The 18,165-nt window shown below is 44.1% G+C and overlaps 1 protein-coding gene across 5 annotated transcripts in view; it reads right to left on the reverse strand.

The window, feature by feature from the left end:
- The window catches only part of EPC1 (enhancer of polycomb 1), a 101,268-nt gene that overhangs the window by 55,192 nt on the left and 27,911 nt on the right, over positions 1-18,165 (reverse strand). Inside the window, exon 1 of one of the 5 annotated variants that reach the window (XM_088844057.1) lies at positions 14,328-14,775. The exons of 1 other annotated variant lie outside the window; for it this stretch is intronic. In XM_088844057.1, the coding sequence (XP_088700183.1) occupies positions 14,328-14,480 (153 nt within the window). In that variant the 5' untranslated portion in view covers positions 14,481-14,775. Of the gene's footprint in view, positions 1-14,327; positions 14,776-18,165 lie in introns of those variants that run through there. 3 more of the 5 variants (XM_088844056.1, XM_055429607.2, XM_055429615.2) reach the window with 3 other exon arrangements.

The raw sequence follows: 18,165 nt of genomic DNA on the forward strand, positions 1-18,165 counted from the left end.
CCACACCGCAACTGCTGAAGCCTGAACGCACTCAGGCCTACAAGCCACAGCTGAAGAGCTCCTGTGCGGCAACTACTGAACCCCATGGGCCTAGAGCCCGTGCTCTGCAACAGAAGCCACCGCAATGAAAACCCATGCACCACAACCAGAAAGGAGCCTCTGCCCACCGCAACCAGAGAAAGCTCACAGGCAGCAACCAAGACCCAGTGCAGCCAAAATAAAGAAAGCAAACAAAGAACTTAACAAAAACGTTTCATCACTGCGAAAAGATATAGGAGGAAGTTCTGAAGTATATTCCACAAAATCACAGTATAAAAGTTCAGCAATAAAGTAGAACTCATGGATGTTTTTAAAGGATGTACAGAAAAACACAAGACAAAGGAATCAAGGAATATATTTTTATGGAATTGATTCTATGATATTTCCTGGTATACAGAAAAAAAGGCTTTTCTATTTTATTGGAATTGCATTACAAAGGAAAAACTCATTGAGGCAAAAAAATTCATAAAGAATTTTCACATCTAACGACAAGATATCACTATGATAGGTGACAAGGAAAATTCAGAGAAGGTAACAAGATAATTGCCACCGAAATTTTGGTTCTCAAGAAACACTTTCAGATCAGAGAGAAAGAATTTTAATGTAAAAACTTTAGAGTAAAATAATTTTGATTTCTGCCTGATTCTACCTATAGTTACTTCAAATAGAGTGAAGAAAAAAAGATGACTTTTTAGGAACTCAATGTCAGAAGTTGGCTTACATGGTTTTATTAGATTCTGAGTGATAACACACAAAATACCCAAAGTAAAAATAGATACAGAAGCTTAAAAAGATTGCCTCAGATTATGGTTTATTTACCACATGAACTATAAGTTCCTTAAACAAAAAGACATGTCTGTGGACCCGATAATATTTAGCATTATACTTCTTAAGTGCAAGTTTACAAATATTTGATACATCAACACAATATAAAACAAGTGCTTTTAGCAGATATTTCACAAAACTTACTTTTGGAAAGGCCATGACAATCACTCTGGCTTAAAATTTTGGATCATTAGAATGTCTCATTGGAGAAGGAAATGGCAACCCACGCCAGTATTGTTGCCTAGAGAATCCCATAGACAGAGAAGCCTGCTGGGTTGCTGTTCATAGGGTCGCACAGAGTCGGACACGACTGAAGCGACTTAGCAGCAGCAACAGCAGAATGTCTCATGTCTGGATCTTAAGAGAAAAACACCAAAACCATAATTTAAATCCTACCTTTATTAGCCTACTCCAAAAGTTCAAAGGTAGTTAAGGTGGGTATCTATCATTTTAGAATGTAAATAATCATAAAGTACCTGGATTTTTTTCCAGAACTATATAAACATAAATTAAAGAAAGGTTTGTGCCAGAGGATATTAAGTTTTTGAGATACAACACTGTTTCTTCTTTCCAGGGGCTTCACGTGCAGTGAAAGAAACATATAAGTGAATTTGCTTTCTAAAACTCCAGGTAACATCACCTAGGAAGGGTAAGTCAAGAAGGGCTTCATAAACTTGAAAAAACATGGGGCCAGGAAAGGTATGTGGGGGTCAAGAGGTGCAGTGTGAGCAAAGACAGCCGTGCGGACCTCAGAGAACGTGGAGCACAGAATACTGAGCAGCAGTCTCCAAGTTGCCCCGATGCACATCCCCCTGATCCTACCCCCTGGGGGGCCCCCTCCCTCACACACTGGGCCAGCGGTGGCCTGTGTGACCCACAGCGTGTGGCACAGTGGTGGCAGTCACCTCCAGGACAGGGTGATAAGATGGCAGATTCTTTCTGGGGCTCTCCTACCCACCTCGGCAAACTTTCCTCTGGATCATCGGCTCTGGGAGGAGCCAGGTGTCAGGGCCTGGGTGATGACTGCAGCCTCTAATAGGTTCTGCAGAGGATGAGCCAGAGCTACCTGGTAAAGCTGCTCCTAGATTCCAGACCCTCAGAAACCGAGATCAGTGTTTGCTATTGTAAGCAGCTAAATTCTGGATCAGCAGTTATGCAGCAACAGACAGCGAACACATGTGTCGGTACTGAGTGTCCTCACTGAGTAACACAAATCTAAATTGTTGAAATGGTCTGGCATCAGACCACGGTCTTCGAGGACGGTGTTAGTGAAGAAGCTGCTAATAAAAGGCCCACGGTGTTTCACAAGGTGAGGTGAACATTACTAGAAACCAGGTGATTTAGCTAAGGAGGTTTTCCACCAGAGAGCTGGAAGTGCTGCCTTGTTCTCCTGCTACATACAGCTGAAAAAAAAAGAGACAGAGAGAGAGAAGAGACAAACTAAATGAAGGAGAGTCAAGAGTGAGCCAGGATCTGATGGTCTGGACTGTCTGCAGTCTCCCCAGATCACAGACGGTGCTCCTATTCAGAAATGGATTCCGAGCCAAGATCAAATGCAGGGAGCTGACAGAAAAACATGCTCTGAAAACTACGATGAGGGAGTGACTATAAAATATTTTGTTAAGACCTCAGAAAGATCAAAGATGGTGTCTGAGAGTACCATTTGGGCCAGACAAAACACTGCTAAACAGAACTGTGTGCTTCAAAGATTCTCTCAATCAAACAACAAGGCTTTTAGGAAGCTTAAGGGTGTTTTCTCGCAGCAGGAGCTCAAGGCATAAAAAAGCTTACACAAAGAAGCTCATGGGTGCGGCTTTCAATTAATGGAACAGACTCCAGTGAAATTCACATAAGATGCACAAAAGTTTTTTAAATAATTGTAAACACAGAAACATTACCAGCTTGACCTAATGGAAACAAGAGACAATACAAAATGAAAAAAGGCCGTTAAGAGTCCTAAAATTTTGGTAGGAAGCAAGTTAAGAAAAAGTGAAGTCACTCAGTCGTGTCCGAGTCTTTGCGACCCCATGGACTGTAGACTACCAGGCTCCTCCGTCCGTGGGGTTCTCCAGGCAAGAGTACTGGAGTGGGTTGCCATTTCCTTCTCCAGGAGATCTTACCTACCCAGGGATCGAACCCAGGTCTCCCACATTGCAGGCAGACGCTTTACCATCTGAGCCACCAGGGAAGCTCAAGTTAAGAAAACTCAGTAGCAAACAAACACATTTCACCTTCAGGATAAACAAAGGGTGAACCAAATGCCCCAAGGGCAAAACTGAGAGCATGAATCATACCCAGGAGCTGACATTCAACCAAGGCATTACCATCATTTGCCTCACTGGATTTCAACAGTGCTGAGGATCAGACTCCTGGTGCCTACCAGCCCCACCCTTTGCCTCCCCTTGAATAGGGACACTTTGTACCCCAAGTCTGACCCAATACTGTATATTGGTGGTGGCACAGGGTGGGGAGCAGATACCTCTTTAGCAGTACAGGTTGAGAGGAATTTGTACTTGAGACACTGAAAAAATTACTTTTGAGAAACTCAACTGTACCTGAAACCAATCTGGATGAGATCCTTATGCTGTGTTGGGATGAGACTTCGGGGGACTTTGGGAGCAAGAATATTCTGCATGTGGTCAGCTGTGGCAGCCAGTCTCCAATGACCCCTGCCTACACTTTCCAGGGTTGGTTCTGTGACCAACAGCATGAGACACGAGTGATGGTGTGTAACTTCCAAAATTAGGTCACAGAGGACTGCTCTCTCTCGGGTCCCCTCTCTCCATGGGAAGCCTGCTACAGCCCTGATCAACAGCTTCACTGGGACTCTATGAAAGACCCCAGGCCAGCATCACCTACATGAGCTGCTCCTAAGATTCCCAGTCCTCAGACACTGTGAAACAGTTTGGAAGTAATCTGTTATGCAGCAATAACTAACTACTCCAGGGTTGAAGGAGGGGAAAGAAGACTGGAAATGTAGACAGTGGTCAGAACACACAGGGCCCAGGGAACCCCACACTAAAAGGTTTCTGCATCTTATTCTACCAGAAAAAGGGAGCAATTTAAGAATTTTAGACAATGAAATGAAAACCAGGCTCACATTAAAAAATACCACCTTGACAACTTTCATGGGGTGTGAATTTGAAAACTAGAGGTAGGGAGACCAGTTAAAGAACAATTACAAACCCTTCAGAATTAAAAGACATCCTAATCTTCAAGAACTGAGAATCTGTGGAGCACAGACAACTACGTGCAGTATCCTATGACAAATCATGATGGAAAAGAATATATTAAAAAAAGAATGTGGGTGTGTATATATACAAAACTGAGTCACTTTGCTGTACAGCAGAAATGAACACTGTAAATCAACGATGCTTCAATAAAAAACTGATTAAAAAAATAAAATGTCTAAACATTTTTAAAAAAGAACCACAAGCCTCCCCATGACATCCCAGAATGTTCTGAGGGTGAGCAAATGGCAGTGTTGAGAAGCACTGCAGAGGAGGGAGAGTTCTCAGACGTTCAGTAACAACAGTTAAGGCCCATCTCCTGGGTCCTGAAACAAGTGTGCTGCACAAAAGAACTGTTTTTCACAGATATTTTTACACAACCAAGCAGCAAGAGTGACAGGCCTCGAAGTTCATCGAGCCATCGGCGTCTACCTAGACAACCCCCTCCTTTGGGCTCTAACCCCCTCTCTAGCTGCAGAAGGGTATTTTTAAAACAACATTTATTTGACTGTACCGGGTCTTAGCTGCAGCACGTGAGACTGTTGGTTGTGGCATGCAGGATCTATTCATAGTTCCCTGACGAGGGCTGGAAGCTGGGCCCTCTGCTTTGGGAGTGCAGTCTTAGCCACTGGACCACCAGGGAAGTCCCTGCAGGAAGGTATTTTATGCGTCTGATGTTGGCTGGATAAAGTCCATCACTGTTCACATCCATTACCAACCGAGTTCAAGACTTAACAGCATCCCTCTAGCTCTTACCACCATTTTCAGCTAATGTTCCCTAATCTAACCCAATCTTCCCCACACTCCCAAACTCTTCTACTCTGTTCTCTAGAATTAAGATTTATCGCTGGGTAAATGTTTTACAGTCTCAAGTTCTCTCAACTTTCCCTCCTCTTCTCGCCCTATTTTGAGGCTGGAGCCCTTCCAAGCAGAAGCTGCTTATCTGCCCAAGTCCCACACATGCATAGATGGGTAAAGGTCCTCCTTGCCTCCCATTGCCTCTCTGCTGTCCTTCCAGAAACCGTAACCCCTCAGATGTTCACACCATCACTCCTTTTCCCGGAGTGGCCGCTTCCACCCTGCGGCTGTCACAGAGCTCACGGTCTTCTTCTCAACCACCCCCACCTCGGGCATCATCTTTAGTGATGGATGACACACCTCAAACCATGACCCTCTCACCCTCACTGACTTACTTTTCCTCTCTGCCCTATCAGTCCCCTCCTGTGGTGGTTACTCTAGACCTGCCTTAACCAGTAACTGTGACACCTCTGAAATCTAAGTTCAGGCATCTCACTCTGACTGCCACCCTCCTGACTTAAGTCTCACTCATTCCAGAATGCCTCCTCCCAACAACGCTGTTCCAGGGCATCCGACACTTCCCCAGCCTGCAAGCTCCCTGAGGTCTTCTTCCCTCATTACCCAGTTCAGACCCCAGGTCTATTGTGATCATCTATCTCACATATGTGGGTAATCTCCTCATCCCTCTTTTCCCCTCCTTTGTACTTGCTGGGCAAACCTCAACTGTAGAAGAACCTTATTACATACCTACTTTAGTCTTGAACTCAAGTTGAATATCTGAATTCATATGCCCAAGTGAGTGGACTGGTCTCACTTTAAATGATCACAAATACTGAGCCCCCAGCCGATTCATCAATCCTGTTACATTTCTCTAGTAACTGAGCATCTCACACTCACTTTCGTCTCACAGACTCCCTCACTCCAAGGTGATGACCTCACCTTATACATCATAAAGAAAAAAGAATCACAGGAAAAACACCCCCATCCTCCCACTGCCAATGCTCAAACCAGTGTACCATAGCCTTTCTTACTTCTAAAAAGGAAAAAGTACTTCTGTTCTAATCAGTGATCAATCCCTCCAAGAAATTAATCCAGGGAAAGATAGTAAACAGTTTTTATGAACAAATCCCTTGAGTAGAAGAGGAAATAGGATTATCTTATTATTTTTAAAGACATCAGTCCAACTATTAGTTCTAATAACTTATTTATAATAGCTATTTCAACATTTTTGTTTACTAATTCTATTATCTGGGTTATTTCTACATCTCTTTTTGTTGACTAACTCTTCCTTAGTTATTAGTTAGCTTTTCCAGCTTCTTTGCATATCTGGTGATTTTCTTTTTAATGGACACCAAACATTAAGTTTTATGCTATAGGATCTTTTAGTATTCCTTTAAGTACTGTGGGGCTTTCTTCTGGGACACAGTTATCTGAAATTAGTTGGCTCTTTTTGAGGATAGTGTTTAGTCTTTATTAGGGTGAGCCCAGAACAGTTTAGTCTAGAGCTCACTTGGCCCTACTACTAAGGAAATAACCCCTTGAGAACTCGTATCGGACACCCTCTGCATTAGATCTTTCCACTCTGGTCAGTGAGGACACAACTCCCTGCCCCATGTGAGCTCCCAGGAACGTCCCTCCTCCTTTCCAGTTGCTTCCCCACAGAAAGGCTCAGATCACTTTTCCGCTGGAGAGCCCAGGGACCTCTTGAGGGAGCGGCTGGTGCAATGGAGGACTGAGCTTTGCTTCCCTAGTTTGTGTCCACTGGAACTTTGGAACTCATTTTAAAAAAAAATCATTTGTTGACTTCCCCATTCCCTCCCCAGCCATTTTTTCCTATTCCAAGGAGTCATCCAAACTTGCACTGACCCTTTATCTTACAGTATTTCTTCTGTACCAATCACGATTTCCTTCCCGCCACACTATCAAGATAGGCCAATGGCATGTATCAGATTAAATGGTCACTTTCCCCTCACTCATCTTCTCAGTGGCCATAGTTGACAAATGTCCTGCCTTCTTGAGACAGCTTTAGACTTTCTTCCTAATTCTCTAAGAGCTTCACTTTGGTCTGAACCTCAAAGCACAGTTTTAAGAAACACACACATCCCAAAGGCTTTCAGACTGATAGTAGAGCCCATGATGGCTGAAATGTACCTGCAGTGCAGACTGCTCTAAAGTGCTACATTCTTGCACAGGCAACTAAATATGAATAAGAGGCACTGCAAACTGAGTAACTCCATCCTTCACATACCCTCCCTCTCGCATTAAGCCACCTAATCACCCATCCACCCAGCTGCTCAAGGTAAAAGTCAGGGATAAAGACAGAGGATGAGATGGTTGGATGGCATCACCAACTCAATGGACGCGGGTCTGAGTGAACTCCGGGAGTTGGAGATGGACAGGGAGGCCTGGCGTGCTGCAGTCCATGGGGATGCAAAGAGTCGGACACGACTGAGCGACTGAACTGAACCCTTGATTCTCTTCCTCCATCTAGTATGTTCTGATCTGTCAGCCAAGTTCTGTTGGGTCTACCTTCAAAATGTGCCTCTAGTCCGTCCACGTCTCTTCTTCCGTACCATCACCTAGGTCAGAGCCACTCTTGCCCAGTACGACTCATTCTACACACGACAGTGACAATAACCTTGAAAAATGGAATTCAGATCATGTCCTCCCTTGTCTGAAACTCTCTAGAGGCTTATTACTTCATTTCAAAACAATCCAAACTCTGTGTTGTCGCCTGCAATAACTCACCAGAAGTGGGTCCGACTGCCTCTGGGCCCTTCGCTCACACTCCTTGACCCTCTCCATGTGGCCCCCGCCACACTGGCCGTGTGCGCCCTGGGCCTCAGGTCTGCCTGGAATGTTCTCCTTCAGATCTTCAGAGGGCTGGCTCCTCCCTCGTCAAGTTTCAGGGCCCATTCTTTGACCCTCTCACGCACAGAATTCTCCTCCTTCCACCAGAAACTGTACTGTCTTGATCCACTGCCACTTTTATTCATTTGGTTTTTGTCTGTGTCTTCCCATTAGAATTCAGTCATTCAATTAAACAAAGACTGGACACTTACTATGTGCCAGGCATGACTTCAGGTGCTGAAATACATCCATGAATAAAGCAGACACAAAGTCCCGCCCTCACAGAGGCTGCATGCTAGAACACAAGATCCATGAGAAAGAGAACTGTTTGTTCACTGTCGGATCCACAGAACCTGTAATAGTCCTGGGCTCACTGTAAGTGCACAATAAATATTTGCACTCTGAAAGTAAATGAAAATGGATTTATCTATATTTCCTTAAGTCTTTGTACAATATACTTCAAAAAAGCCAAATTTATATTTTCTTTCCCTTTCAGACTCTATTACTCTATAGTAATTACTTTTACAGTAAAAGCATGAATTTGCAACCTTCAATACAAAATGCTGTCTCTAATTTCAAATTCTCGTAACAGTAGAAGTGTTCTGCACCCACTTATATTCTTTTAAGTCCTTTAGAACACAAGCTTTCTAGACTAAACTGGAACTAATTACCCATGTACCCAGACTACTTATACTTCTGTGTAAACTGTTTATGTGTGCAAATGAAGCCATCAATTAATTTAAAAAATTAATGATTATTTTATAAACACATAAAATGCATATGGAAACGGATCTAGTGCAGGGATAACATAATATACCCATTATCACAGGAAACTGTCAGAGCCCTACTTCATCTTGCAGTTAAGAAAACCTTGGAGCACGAGAGCACACAAACCCAAGTGTACACACACACACACACATACACACACACATACACACACACGTGTGCACACAGCTGGAAGCTGGATGAGGCCTTAGGCCGAATAACTCCCAGTCTGATGCTTTTTCCAATTAATAACTACCAAAACTTAAAGACAGCTTTCTACACCATACAGTTCTCTAGGGATAGGCGACACATCTACACTAGACAATTCTAAAAACAAAGGACTGTACAAATGTAAGTAGTTTTGAACAGCAACAGAAAGCAAGGCCACACTGAGTATTCAATCAATATTTGGTAACAATGCAGTGTGTTTATAGCATCCTCAAATACACCATCTGACACTCCTGAGAGCCACCTCCCTCATGAAGCAGGTCAGGAGAGGTTGGCACATGAAGAGACTGAAATTCATCCTGTAAGGTTAAGTGACTTGTCAAAGGCCACAAATATCAAAGTGCATCTTTCTCAGAGGATATACAATTGGTACTTGTGATTCTATGATAACCAAAACAATTCATCCCAGCATAGAAAAAGATCTGAACCTATATTAAATCATCCACAGAACATTTTCAGCCTCAGTTTATCTTTCCCCTGGACTTATTCTTAAGGGTGCGTCGTATTTCTTCAGCCAGTACTTACTATACTGAAGGAAATTCAACCAAAATGATTTGCTTTAATAATCTGTTGCAAAATTCCCAAACTCTCACCATGCATATCCAAAGCTGAATCAACTGTTTAAAGATAACCTCTAAAACAACACACAAATGAAGGGCTTTATCTTTTAAAGAACTGATTATCTCTCTATTAATTAAAGAGAAAACTGAGATTATGGGTCACAGTAGATTTATTAACTATGATTTGTTTTTGGTTTTCATCTACCTACAGCGAGGCTGGTGGATGAAACACAATTCATATATTTAAAGGTGCAAAGTCGGGTATCTGCTCTGTTTAAAATGCTGCAATTTCTCAAAATCATTACCTACAGTCATGGTCCTTAATAAACTTGATCAAGATAACTCCAAGTAATTCACTGAAAGTAGTTCAAATAAGTTGTCTAAAGCATCTGAATCACTTGTTTTCCTGATGATGTCCCCCCAAATTGATTTATCCAGTTATTGCAATGTATTACTATAAGTCACACCTTCAGGGTGCAAAAGCTGACTTGAAAAGACACAGTCTAGCTCAGCCTGCACACTGCATCCTTTCAGCACTGCTTCTGCACTTATGAGATTCAGAATTCATTCCATTCCCAAGTTACAATACAAAATTCTCATTTCCTTATGGGCTGTCTTCTTTTCAGAAACAGAATCACAAACCACACCGTCATTCCATGATATAAAACATTACCCTCTGCTTAAAAATTATGTTTTAACCAACTGCTGATAACGAATACCCTTTTCAGAAAAACTGAATCACCAAGTCAAGAATCCACACCTTCATATATATCAAACAGAACTCTTGCCATTACATGCATATACATCCTCCAATACTTTACCATTACTACTACCACAGACTAGGAGGTAGTAAACCTAATGCTTTAGATGAAATATTAGGAATGGATAGTTTAATATTTAATCGTGCCCACAAATTTATGAACCTGATTATTATTCCTTATTTACAAGATTTAAGCTCTCCTTTATTTAGCTGGTACTTTTAAACAGCACACTTAAACAAGAGCTAATATTAACACTTTAGGCACCAGGCCTGACAGTTTTCAAGAGGCTCCTTTTGTAGGTAAGAGTCATCAGTCCTCCTACGTTGCTGATTCAAAAGTATCTTGGGCAAGACAGAAAGTTGAAAGGAGACTTTATTACTGCTTATCAGTTATCTTTGATTTTAACTGATTATTTGCTACTTAATGGAAAAACCCCAAATATTCTCAATTCCTTTCTAATTCAAACTAGCTGTAAAAATTAAGCCTTGCTTCTGGTGCAATCGAGATCTCACATATTTCTTTTCACTTCCAATGCGGTGCACAGAATAAAGGAATCTAGATTCAGGACTAAGAAATTTTGGTTTTCAAAATTTTAAAGGAAAACAGGATTCTTAGTTTCTTTTAAAAAATGAGAAATCGAACTTTTAAACTTATCACAGTGATTTAAGTTTGTTTTTATAAAACAGAAAAACTATAGATTTTTAAATAAAGCTTTGAAAATGTAGTGCTTGACTACTTTTCCTCTTAAGAAAGATATATACCTACGCCCAATTTAACCCCTAATTAAAAACAAAAAATACCTACCTGGCTACTTCATAAACTTGGTTTTAATAACACTGTATACTGGGCCAGTAAGAACAGTTTGAAGAAATAAAGATAGATGTCTGAGACTATTTTGTCTGGTGAGAACCCTACTAAAACTAAGTGTTGGCCTGTGATGGCTGGATCCTACTTCTAACAGTCCCAAAGGTGGCTGTGTAGGACAATAACAAGGAGAGATCACTATTAACATCCTAATTACATCACACATCTTACCAGAACCAGTCTTGGTGACAGAAGAGAGTTTAAGCCTCCACCCTTACAGTAAGAGTCATAGAGTCTGGCATCCCAATGGAGGAGGAAAAAAAAAAAAAAACTACTAGAGGAACCAAGCAGTTCCATTGTGCTGAGCATCACTTTAAAACCTCCTTTTTCAAAATGTCCTCTCTGAAATGAGAAGTATCCATAAAGGAGAATTTTAACAATGGAAAGCTCCAATTTGAACCAAAATAAGTCAACTTTTAATAAAAACATTTGATAGTACTGATACCTTGGAAAAACTATCCTTTCATTTAAAGGTAAAGCCACAGTTCTAAGTAGTATACAACATTTCTTACTTAAAAGATTATAAACTTAAAATGCTAAAAAATTACAATGGTGCAACCTCTGGCCCTGCTATTTAAATTTTTGTCCCTTTTAACCACAAAGAGACTCATTTCATGTTTAGAGCTGAGAGTCTATTGATTTCCTATGGTTTGAAAATTGTTATTCAATAACCAAAGCCCTTATCAACTGCTACTTTTTGATGTAGCAAGTTACAAGGTATCACATTATACCAATTCAGACAATAAATCTCTAGCATCTATGATTCAGTCAAGTCCGTTAATTCATTACAATCTGTAATTATTTTTCAATCTTCATCAAAAAAAAGGACTAAGTTCTAAAGTTGAGTAAAATTCATGTTTGGAGGGAACCTTCTACTTAAAAGTTGTTTTTTAAATACTAAGAGATATGCCTAATTAAGGCAGTGCATTCAGCTTATAATATAAAAATTAAATGAAAATACATTAATTAGTGTTATTTTCTGTGTTTAGACCTAGCATTTCTGTCACATTTACCACAGGAACAAAATATGGTAACAATTAGCAGGTATGGTTCACACAATTTTAATAAGGTGACATACATACAAAACTATTCTCATCTAATTCTGTCCCATCTTTCAAGATCAACTCTGACCCTAACTAACGTGTCCATCAAAGGCAGAAGTTTGTTTTAATCTTTTGTCTTTATAAGAAGCATATCTTTCTTCAGCGAATTCTCAAAAGGACTGTTTTTCTAAGGCTAACTCAGTATTCAGTTACCTTTATTTGTGCTTAGTATACGTTTTCAAAATCAACATTCTACTTTTAATACTGTGATTTGAGCTATACAGCCTCCTCTGGCCAATATGAACTGCAGGACTGGAGAGCAGCTGTTCCACCTGGGACTGTTTACATTCTTCTATTCAGTATTTATTCCTGAGGTCACCGTTTCACTGGTCATAGTTTTGGTTGGATGTGAAGTGAAACAAATTCTAAACGGATGATAGCAGAAGGTAGTCTGGCTGGGGGAACCCCTAAAAAATAGGGACTCTACATGTTAGAAAATAATAAACGTCAAAATTCTTTCAGTGAATGAAAATTATCTGTAAAAATTTAATAAGCCTTGGTACTTCAGCTGGGTTCAGCTCTGATTTCAGGCTATGGCTCTTGAGACAGTCCAAAGTGTTCAAAGAAGCCAGACTTCAGTTATGTTTCTGAAGTGTACTGTGTAGTGCTGTTTTTATCAAAGCTCTCCAGTTCCTTGGCAGCAAAACAACAGCCACAACTTGATTTCCAGGTCAGTGTTAACACCGACACCCCCAACTTGAAAGCATTATTTGTAAAACTTAAGAAACAAAAATAAAACCAAAAGACAAGATTCTGCAGGCACAAGTACTTTAATTTTTAAAAACAAATCACTTATTTAAAAGTAAACAAACGGTACCATTCTACTCTAAAAAGTTGGTAACAAGTAAAAGAAATGAGGAGATTCTGTCTCATAGGTAATGTGCTCGGAGTCAGGACTAGACAATCTAAACTACTACACAGGCTAAGGACACTACTCTCCGAAGGAAGAGTCAACTGTCACAACTCTTTGACTTTAAAAGGTTGAACAACCCAAACAGTTTCAACAGCTTTATTTTCAAAATCGACAGTACAGAGCAAAATTTCTACATTAAAAAAATTCCGTACAGTACCAAATAGAGGTATTACAGTATAGTTTTCCACCACAAAATTGTAGTATCAATCCAGCGACTCCTCGACTTCTTGAACTGTCAACACACTGCCCCCTGTTTAAGTGGCTGTACCTGAAAACCAAGGTATGCAATTCCTTAGAAGGCATCGAGTGACACCGACAAGGATCTGGGGGAAACGAAAGGAAGTCTTGTGTCTGAGCCCAACTTCCACGACCAAGGACAGCCACAGCTACGACACAGTGTCTGTGAGCTGTCAACATTTAAACACTGAAGCCCACCCATGGGAAACATCTCCCGGTTAAGATTTCACTCCACTTGAGTTCGGTGATGGATAAGAAAGAACCCTTTTTCTAAACGGGGATCTGTTAACATCTACTTAGACTGGGTCTTGTCTCCCGTATGTTGAGAAACCAGCAATCAGGCGAACTTAGATTTTTATTAGGAAAAGAAATAATAGTTACACACGCTTTAGAAGAGCCACGGAGTTCCCTTCAAAATCTGCAACATGTTCTCAAGGATCAAAGAAAAAGTCAGGAGGACTGGGAGTTGACAACCCTCCGATTTAGGAGGACTCGGAGGAATGGATGCAAAAGTCCCAGAAAGAGGACGTAGGACGAAAGTCGGCTCTGGGCTGCTCGCCGGCCCCGACCTTCTGCTGCAGCACGCCGGCCGCCCCCACCCGGCCTCTCGGCGGGTCCACGTGGGCCGCGCAGCCCCGCCAGCCTGCGGGCCGCCGAGAGAGCACGGCCACCCGAGCGCCCGGAATCTGCGCTCCCGGCGCCGGCGGCGCGCGAAGGCCGAGCCGGCCCCAGAGCGCCACCCAGCGGCCCGCCGAGAGGCCTGCAGGCAGGGCCTCCGCGGCCCGGCCGCCGCACCCCCCGCCGCCCGCCCGCTCCCTCTCCGGATGCACAAGGCCCAGCCCAAGCGCTCCGACCACAAAATGGCTGCCGGCAGCCTCGTCACGTGACCCCTTTGTGCCTTTCGGACGCCCGAACTCCGCGGGCCCCGGGTTCGAGGGGCCAGGGTCGGCGGGTGGCCCGAGAGGAGGCCTCGCCGGGCCGCGGCGGCCGGGGGGCGAGGCCGGGGGACCCGGGGTAAAGGCCCGGCCGGCGACGGGAGTCGGCGGCGGAGAGAAGATGGCGGCCATTTTGTGTGGGTCTGCGCTCCGCCGCCGCCGCAGGCAGCGGAGGGAGCGGGGCCCGGCGGCGGGTCGGACAGGGGAGTTAACACGTACCGACTCCTCTTCCTTCTCCATTCCGGTGGGCATCTGCGGCACGGCCCGGTTTATCGAGGCGTATTCGTGCAGGTCGGGCAGATCCTCACAGCGGAAAACCGGCAGCGGCTTCGAGGCGTCTAGCGCCCGCGCCCGAAACGACAGTTTACTCATCTCAGGCGCAGCAGATACCTCTCCGCTCTGGGGAAACGGCCCCGGCCAGCGGGATCATGGAGAACCGGGGGTTCGGTCCCCACTCGCCCACCGCTGCCGGGGACTGGAGGGGCGGAGCGCGGAGCCCGCCGTCCGGGCACTCAGAGCCGCCTGGAGGTGGGAGGCCGAGACGCTCCGCTCCTCTCTCGCTCGCTCTCCTCAATACGCCATGGCCAACATGGCGGACATTAAAACTCCACTGTGCGCTCTTCAGCCAACCCCAGCCATTCCCCACACTGCATCGCGCAGCGGCGCGGGCACGCGGGGGGGGGGCCGCGGGCTCGAGGCCGGGCGCCGGCACGGAGCGCGCGTCCCGCCAACCCCCGGCGCCCGGCCCCGCTCCCCCGCGCCCGGCAGCTCGGCCCCCGCCCCCGCGGCCGCGGGCGGACCGGCCGGGTCGGGGCGGCGCGCGGGGCACTCGGACGCCGGGCACCGCGGCCGGCCTCCCGCCCCGCGCGCCCGCCGGCCCGCGCTCGCTCCCGCCGGCGCCGTTGGCTGACGGGCGAGGGAGCCGCGAAGCTACGGCCCCCCCGCGCGCCGGCTGTCGGCGCGGCGGCGGCCCCGGGCACCTGTCAGCGCTGGCGGCCCGGCCCTGGGTGAGGGAGCGGGCGCCCCCAGCCCCGGCCGGCGCGCCGTCTCAAGTTTTATAACGAAACTACGGACGCCATTCGGGCCGGGATGCTACTTTGAGTGAACTTTTTAACCGGCCATTATCTTTACGTGTAAGGAAACGCTGGACGGTATTTGATCGTCTCCGCTTGCATCCTGGGTCAGTTCCCATCATTGCGCTCAGTGTAAACAGGAGGCGTCCTACGTTTGCTCCAACTAGGGTTTTGGTGGTTTTATTTATTTTTTCATCCTGCATTTTTATCGACCCACAGTCAAGTTTATTGTCATCGAAGCAAAGGGAATAATAATTATCGGGCACCGTAACCCTTAGGGAAAAAATTTAAAAGCAAGACCTAGTTCACATTTTGAGAGCCGGATGGTTTTTCTGCACTGGAAGAAAATGTTGCTTCAACATAACCATGGGTTGACACTTATTTTTACCTTTACCTTATTTAACCATGTGTTGACACTTGTCCTCTGAAAAACTTTTTACAATTATTTGAAGACTTACAGCACTCCTGCCAACCTCCCCCCCCCCCAATTTTAGAAAGAAAACTATTAGAAGAGTATTTAGATGGATGTGATGGCTACCATGTGATTTATATTACATACGAAAATGAGTATCCAGAGGGCCCTCTCCAGCAGAATATTTTAAAAACCCGAAAGACTGTTGCGGTGGGTTTAATAGGTTTGGCAGCAAAATTTCAAATATGCACCAAGATCCAAAAATGCTCTGTACCTCCGCTTTTCTCCCCAGGGGACACATAATAAAAATAATCACTTCTTAAATACTGGGTTGGATGGGAACTGTTATTAGCTTAAGGCACAGAAGCAAGGTGCTATCTTTCAGGCTGGTTTAGCTACCACCCAGATGGGGTAGGGAGAAGAAAAGGAGAAAACAGGATTGCAGTTCTCCAAAATTATCATCAAACTCAAATACTGACAGCTCACTTCTGTGTGTAGCAGACATTCACCTACAAGTCCAGTACTAAGAGGATGCATTTACTGACTCAACCAGCAAATATTTTTTTGAGACCTCAGGGGCCCTCTGAGTACCTGCTAATTATTCAGTGGGGCTTCCCTGATGGCTCAGTGGTAAAGAACCGAAGTGCCAATGCACGAGACTTGGATTGGATCCCTGGGTGGGGAAGATCCCCTGAAGAAGGAAATGTCAACCCATTCAAGTATTCTTGCCTCAGAAAGCCCATGGACAGAGGAGCCTGGCAGGCTACAGTCCACTGGGGTCTCAAAAAAACTGGACAAGACTTAGTGACTAAACAACAACAAACAACAATTACCCAGCACCCACAGGACTCCCAGAGGAGCTTTCGTGGTCGGAGCAGAACACATAGATGGAAGCTGCCACACCTGAAGTAAGTGTGAGGTTGAAAGCTCAGGCTATTTGGGACCAGGCAGCAGTGGCACCCAATCTGTGGGTAGCGGCTCTAATGAAAACATTTGGGAAGGATTTTTGGAGGAGGTAATATCAGGGTAAAAACTATGTAGGTTAAGTATGGGTCAAGGTTGCAAAAAAGAAGAGAAGAAAGGTATCTTGGGCCAGGTGAGCAGTTCATGCCAAGACTCAGAGTCCTGAGAGGGTGTTTCACACTCAGGGATCCTCACTACACCATGGACCATGACAGCTACTTAGGCACGTTTAACAATTCTGAAAATACTGGCTGAATATTTGGATGGTAGGTCTTGACAGGCTACATATTGTATTTCTGAAAATCCTTGCAGAAGTTGATTTAGGAACCTAGAACTAAAATAGTCTTAAGTCATGACTGAAACACCAAGAAAATGAATGTATATATATAATACATATACATATATGACCTTCATTAAAACAACAGTCTATAGGGACTCCCTGGTGGTCCAGAGGCTAAGACTCCATGCTTCCAATGCAGGGGGCCTGAGTTCGATCCCTGATCAGGGAACTAGAGCCCAAATGCTGCTTACTAAGAGTTTGCAGGCTGCACCTAAAGACCCAGTGTGCCACAACTATGACCCAGTAGAGTCAAATGAATAAATAGATAGATATTAAAAACAATAACAGCCCGAGATAACATTTTCTATATCCTACAATAGATCCCCTGGAGAAGGAAATGGCAACTCACTCCAGTATTCTTGCCTGGGAAATTTGTGAACAGAGGAGCCTGACAGGCTCTAAAGGGTCACAAAGAGTTGGACACGACTTAGCAACTAAACAACAACACAATAATGGGCACTATACAACGAAGTTCCTTGTTCCATAGAAATTCTAGACTCACACTTCATGAAGGGTTCAGAGAGATCCTTACAAATTAAGCTTGCCTTTTGCAGGTGGTCTGCCTGCCAGGAGACATTTTCTTTCTGCCACTGATCCCCATTCAGCTCACTGCCCTGGATTTCTGACTTGCAGATCTTATTTGGTTCCCAAAGACCCATAGATTGCAGTCCTAAACCTCTTAGATTCAGTTCACTACTCTCCCTCCTATGGGGCAGTGAGTGTGGCAGTAAAGGCTCCAGTTTAATTTTCCTCAGCATCCTTTATCCAACCAAAAAGTCACCTGCAAGAATGACTAATTCTGCCCTGCCTTTCACTTTTTCTATTCCCAGCTAAAACTTCCTTTTTTCCCCCTAAGTATCCCCAACAAGAGTGATATGAAATTCTCCATCTTGCAAAAGATAAATACTACTAACATGAAGCTGTATATATGAACCTTCACCCAAAGGGAAACTTTTGGTTGGGAAGGAATTTGCAGTATTTAATACAGTTTTGGATTGATGCCACAAATATTTATTACATAACTAGGCAACACACAGTACCATCATTGCAGAGGCTATAAATACAATACTGATAAATAAAGGGATGTCCACTTAACAAAATGACCAGGACTAGACTGATAGTGACATGCAGTGCTCTGGGAGTTCAGAAGGAAAGCAGTCTAGGTGTGTTGATCAGACATTATGGGGAAAACAGCACATTATTTAGTTCTGAAGGGTGACTACTATTCCAACTGGTAATGGGAACGCAATGGTAGAAGAAAGGGTCTTC

Source organism: Moschus berezovskii, chromosome 15 (assembly GCF_049115385.1).
Source record: "Moschus berezovskii isolate FMDL1 chromosome 15, NW_MosBer_1.0, whole genome shotgun sequence".
NCBI lineage: Eukaryota > Metazoa > Chordata > Mammalia > Artiodactyla > Moschidae > Moschus > Moschus berezovskii.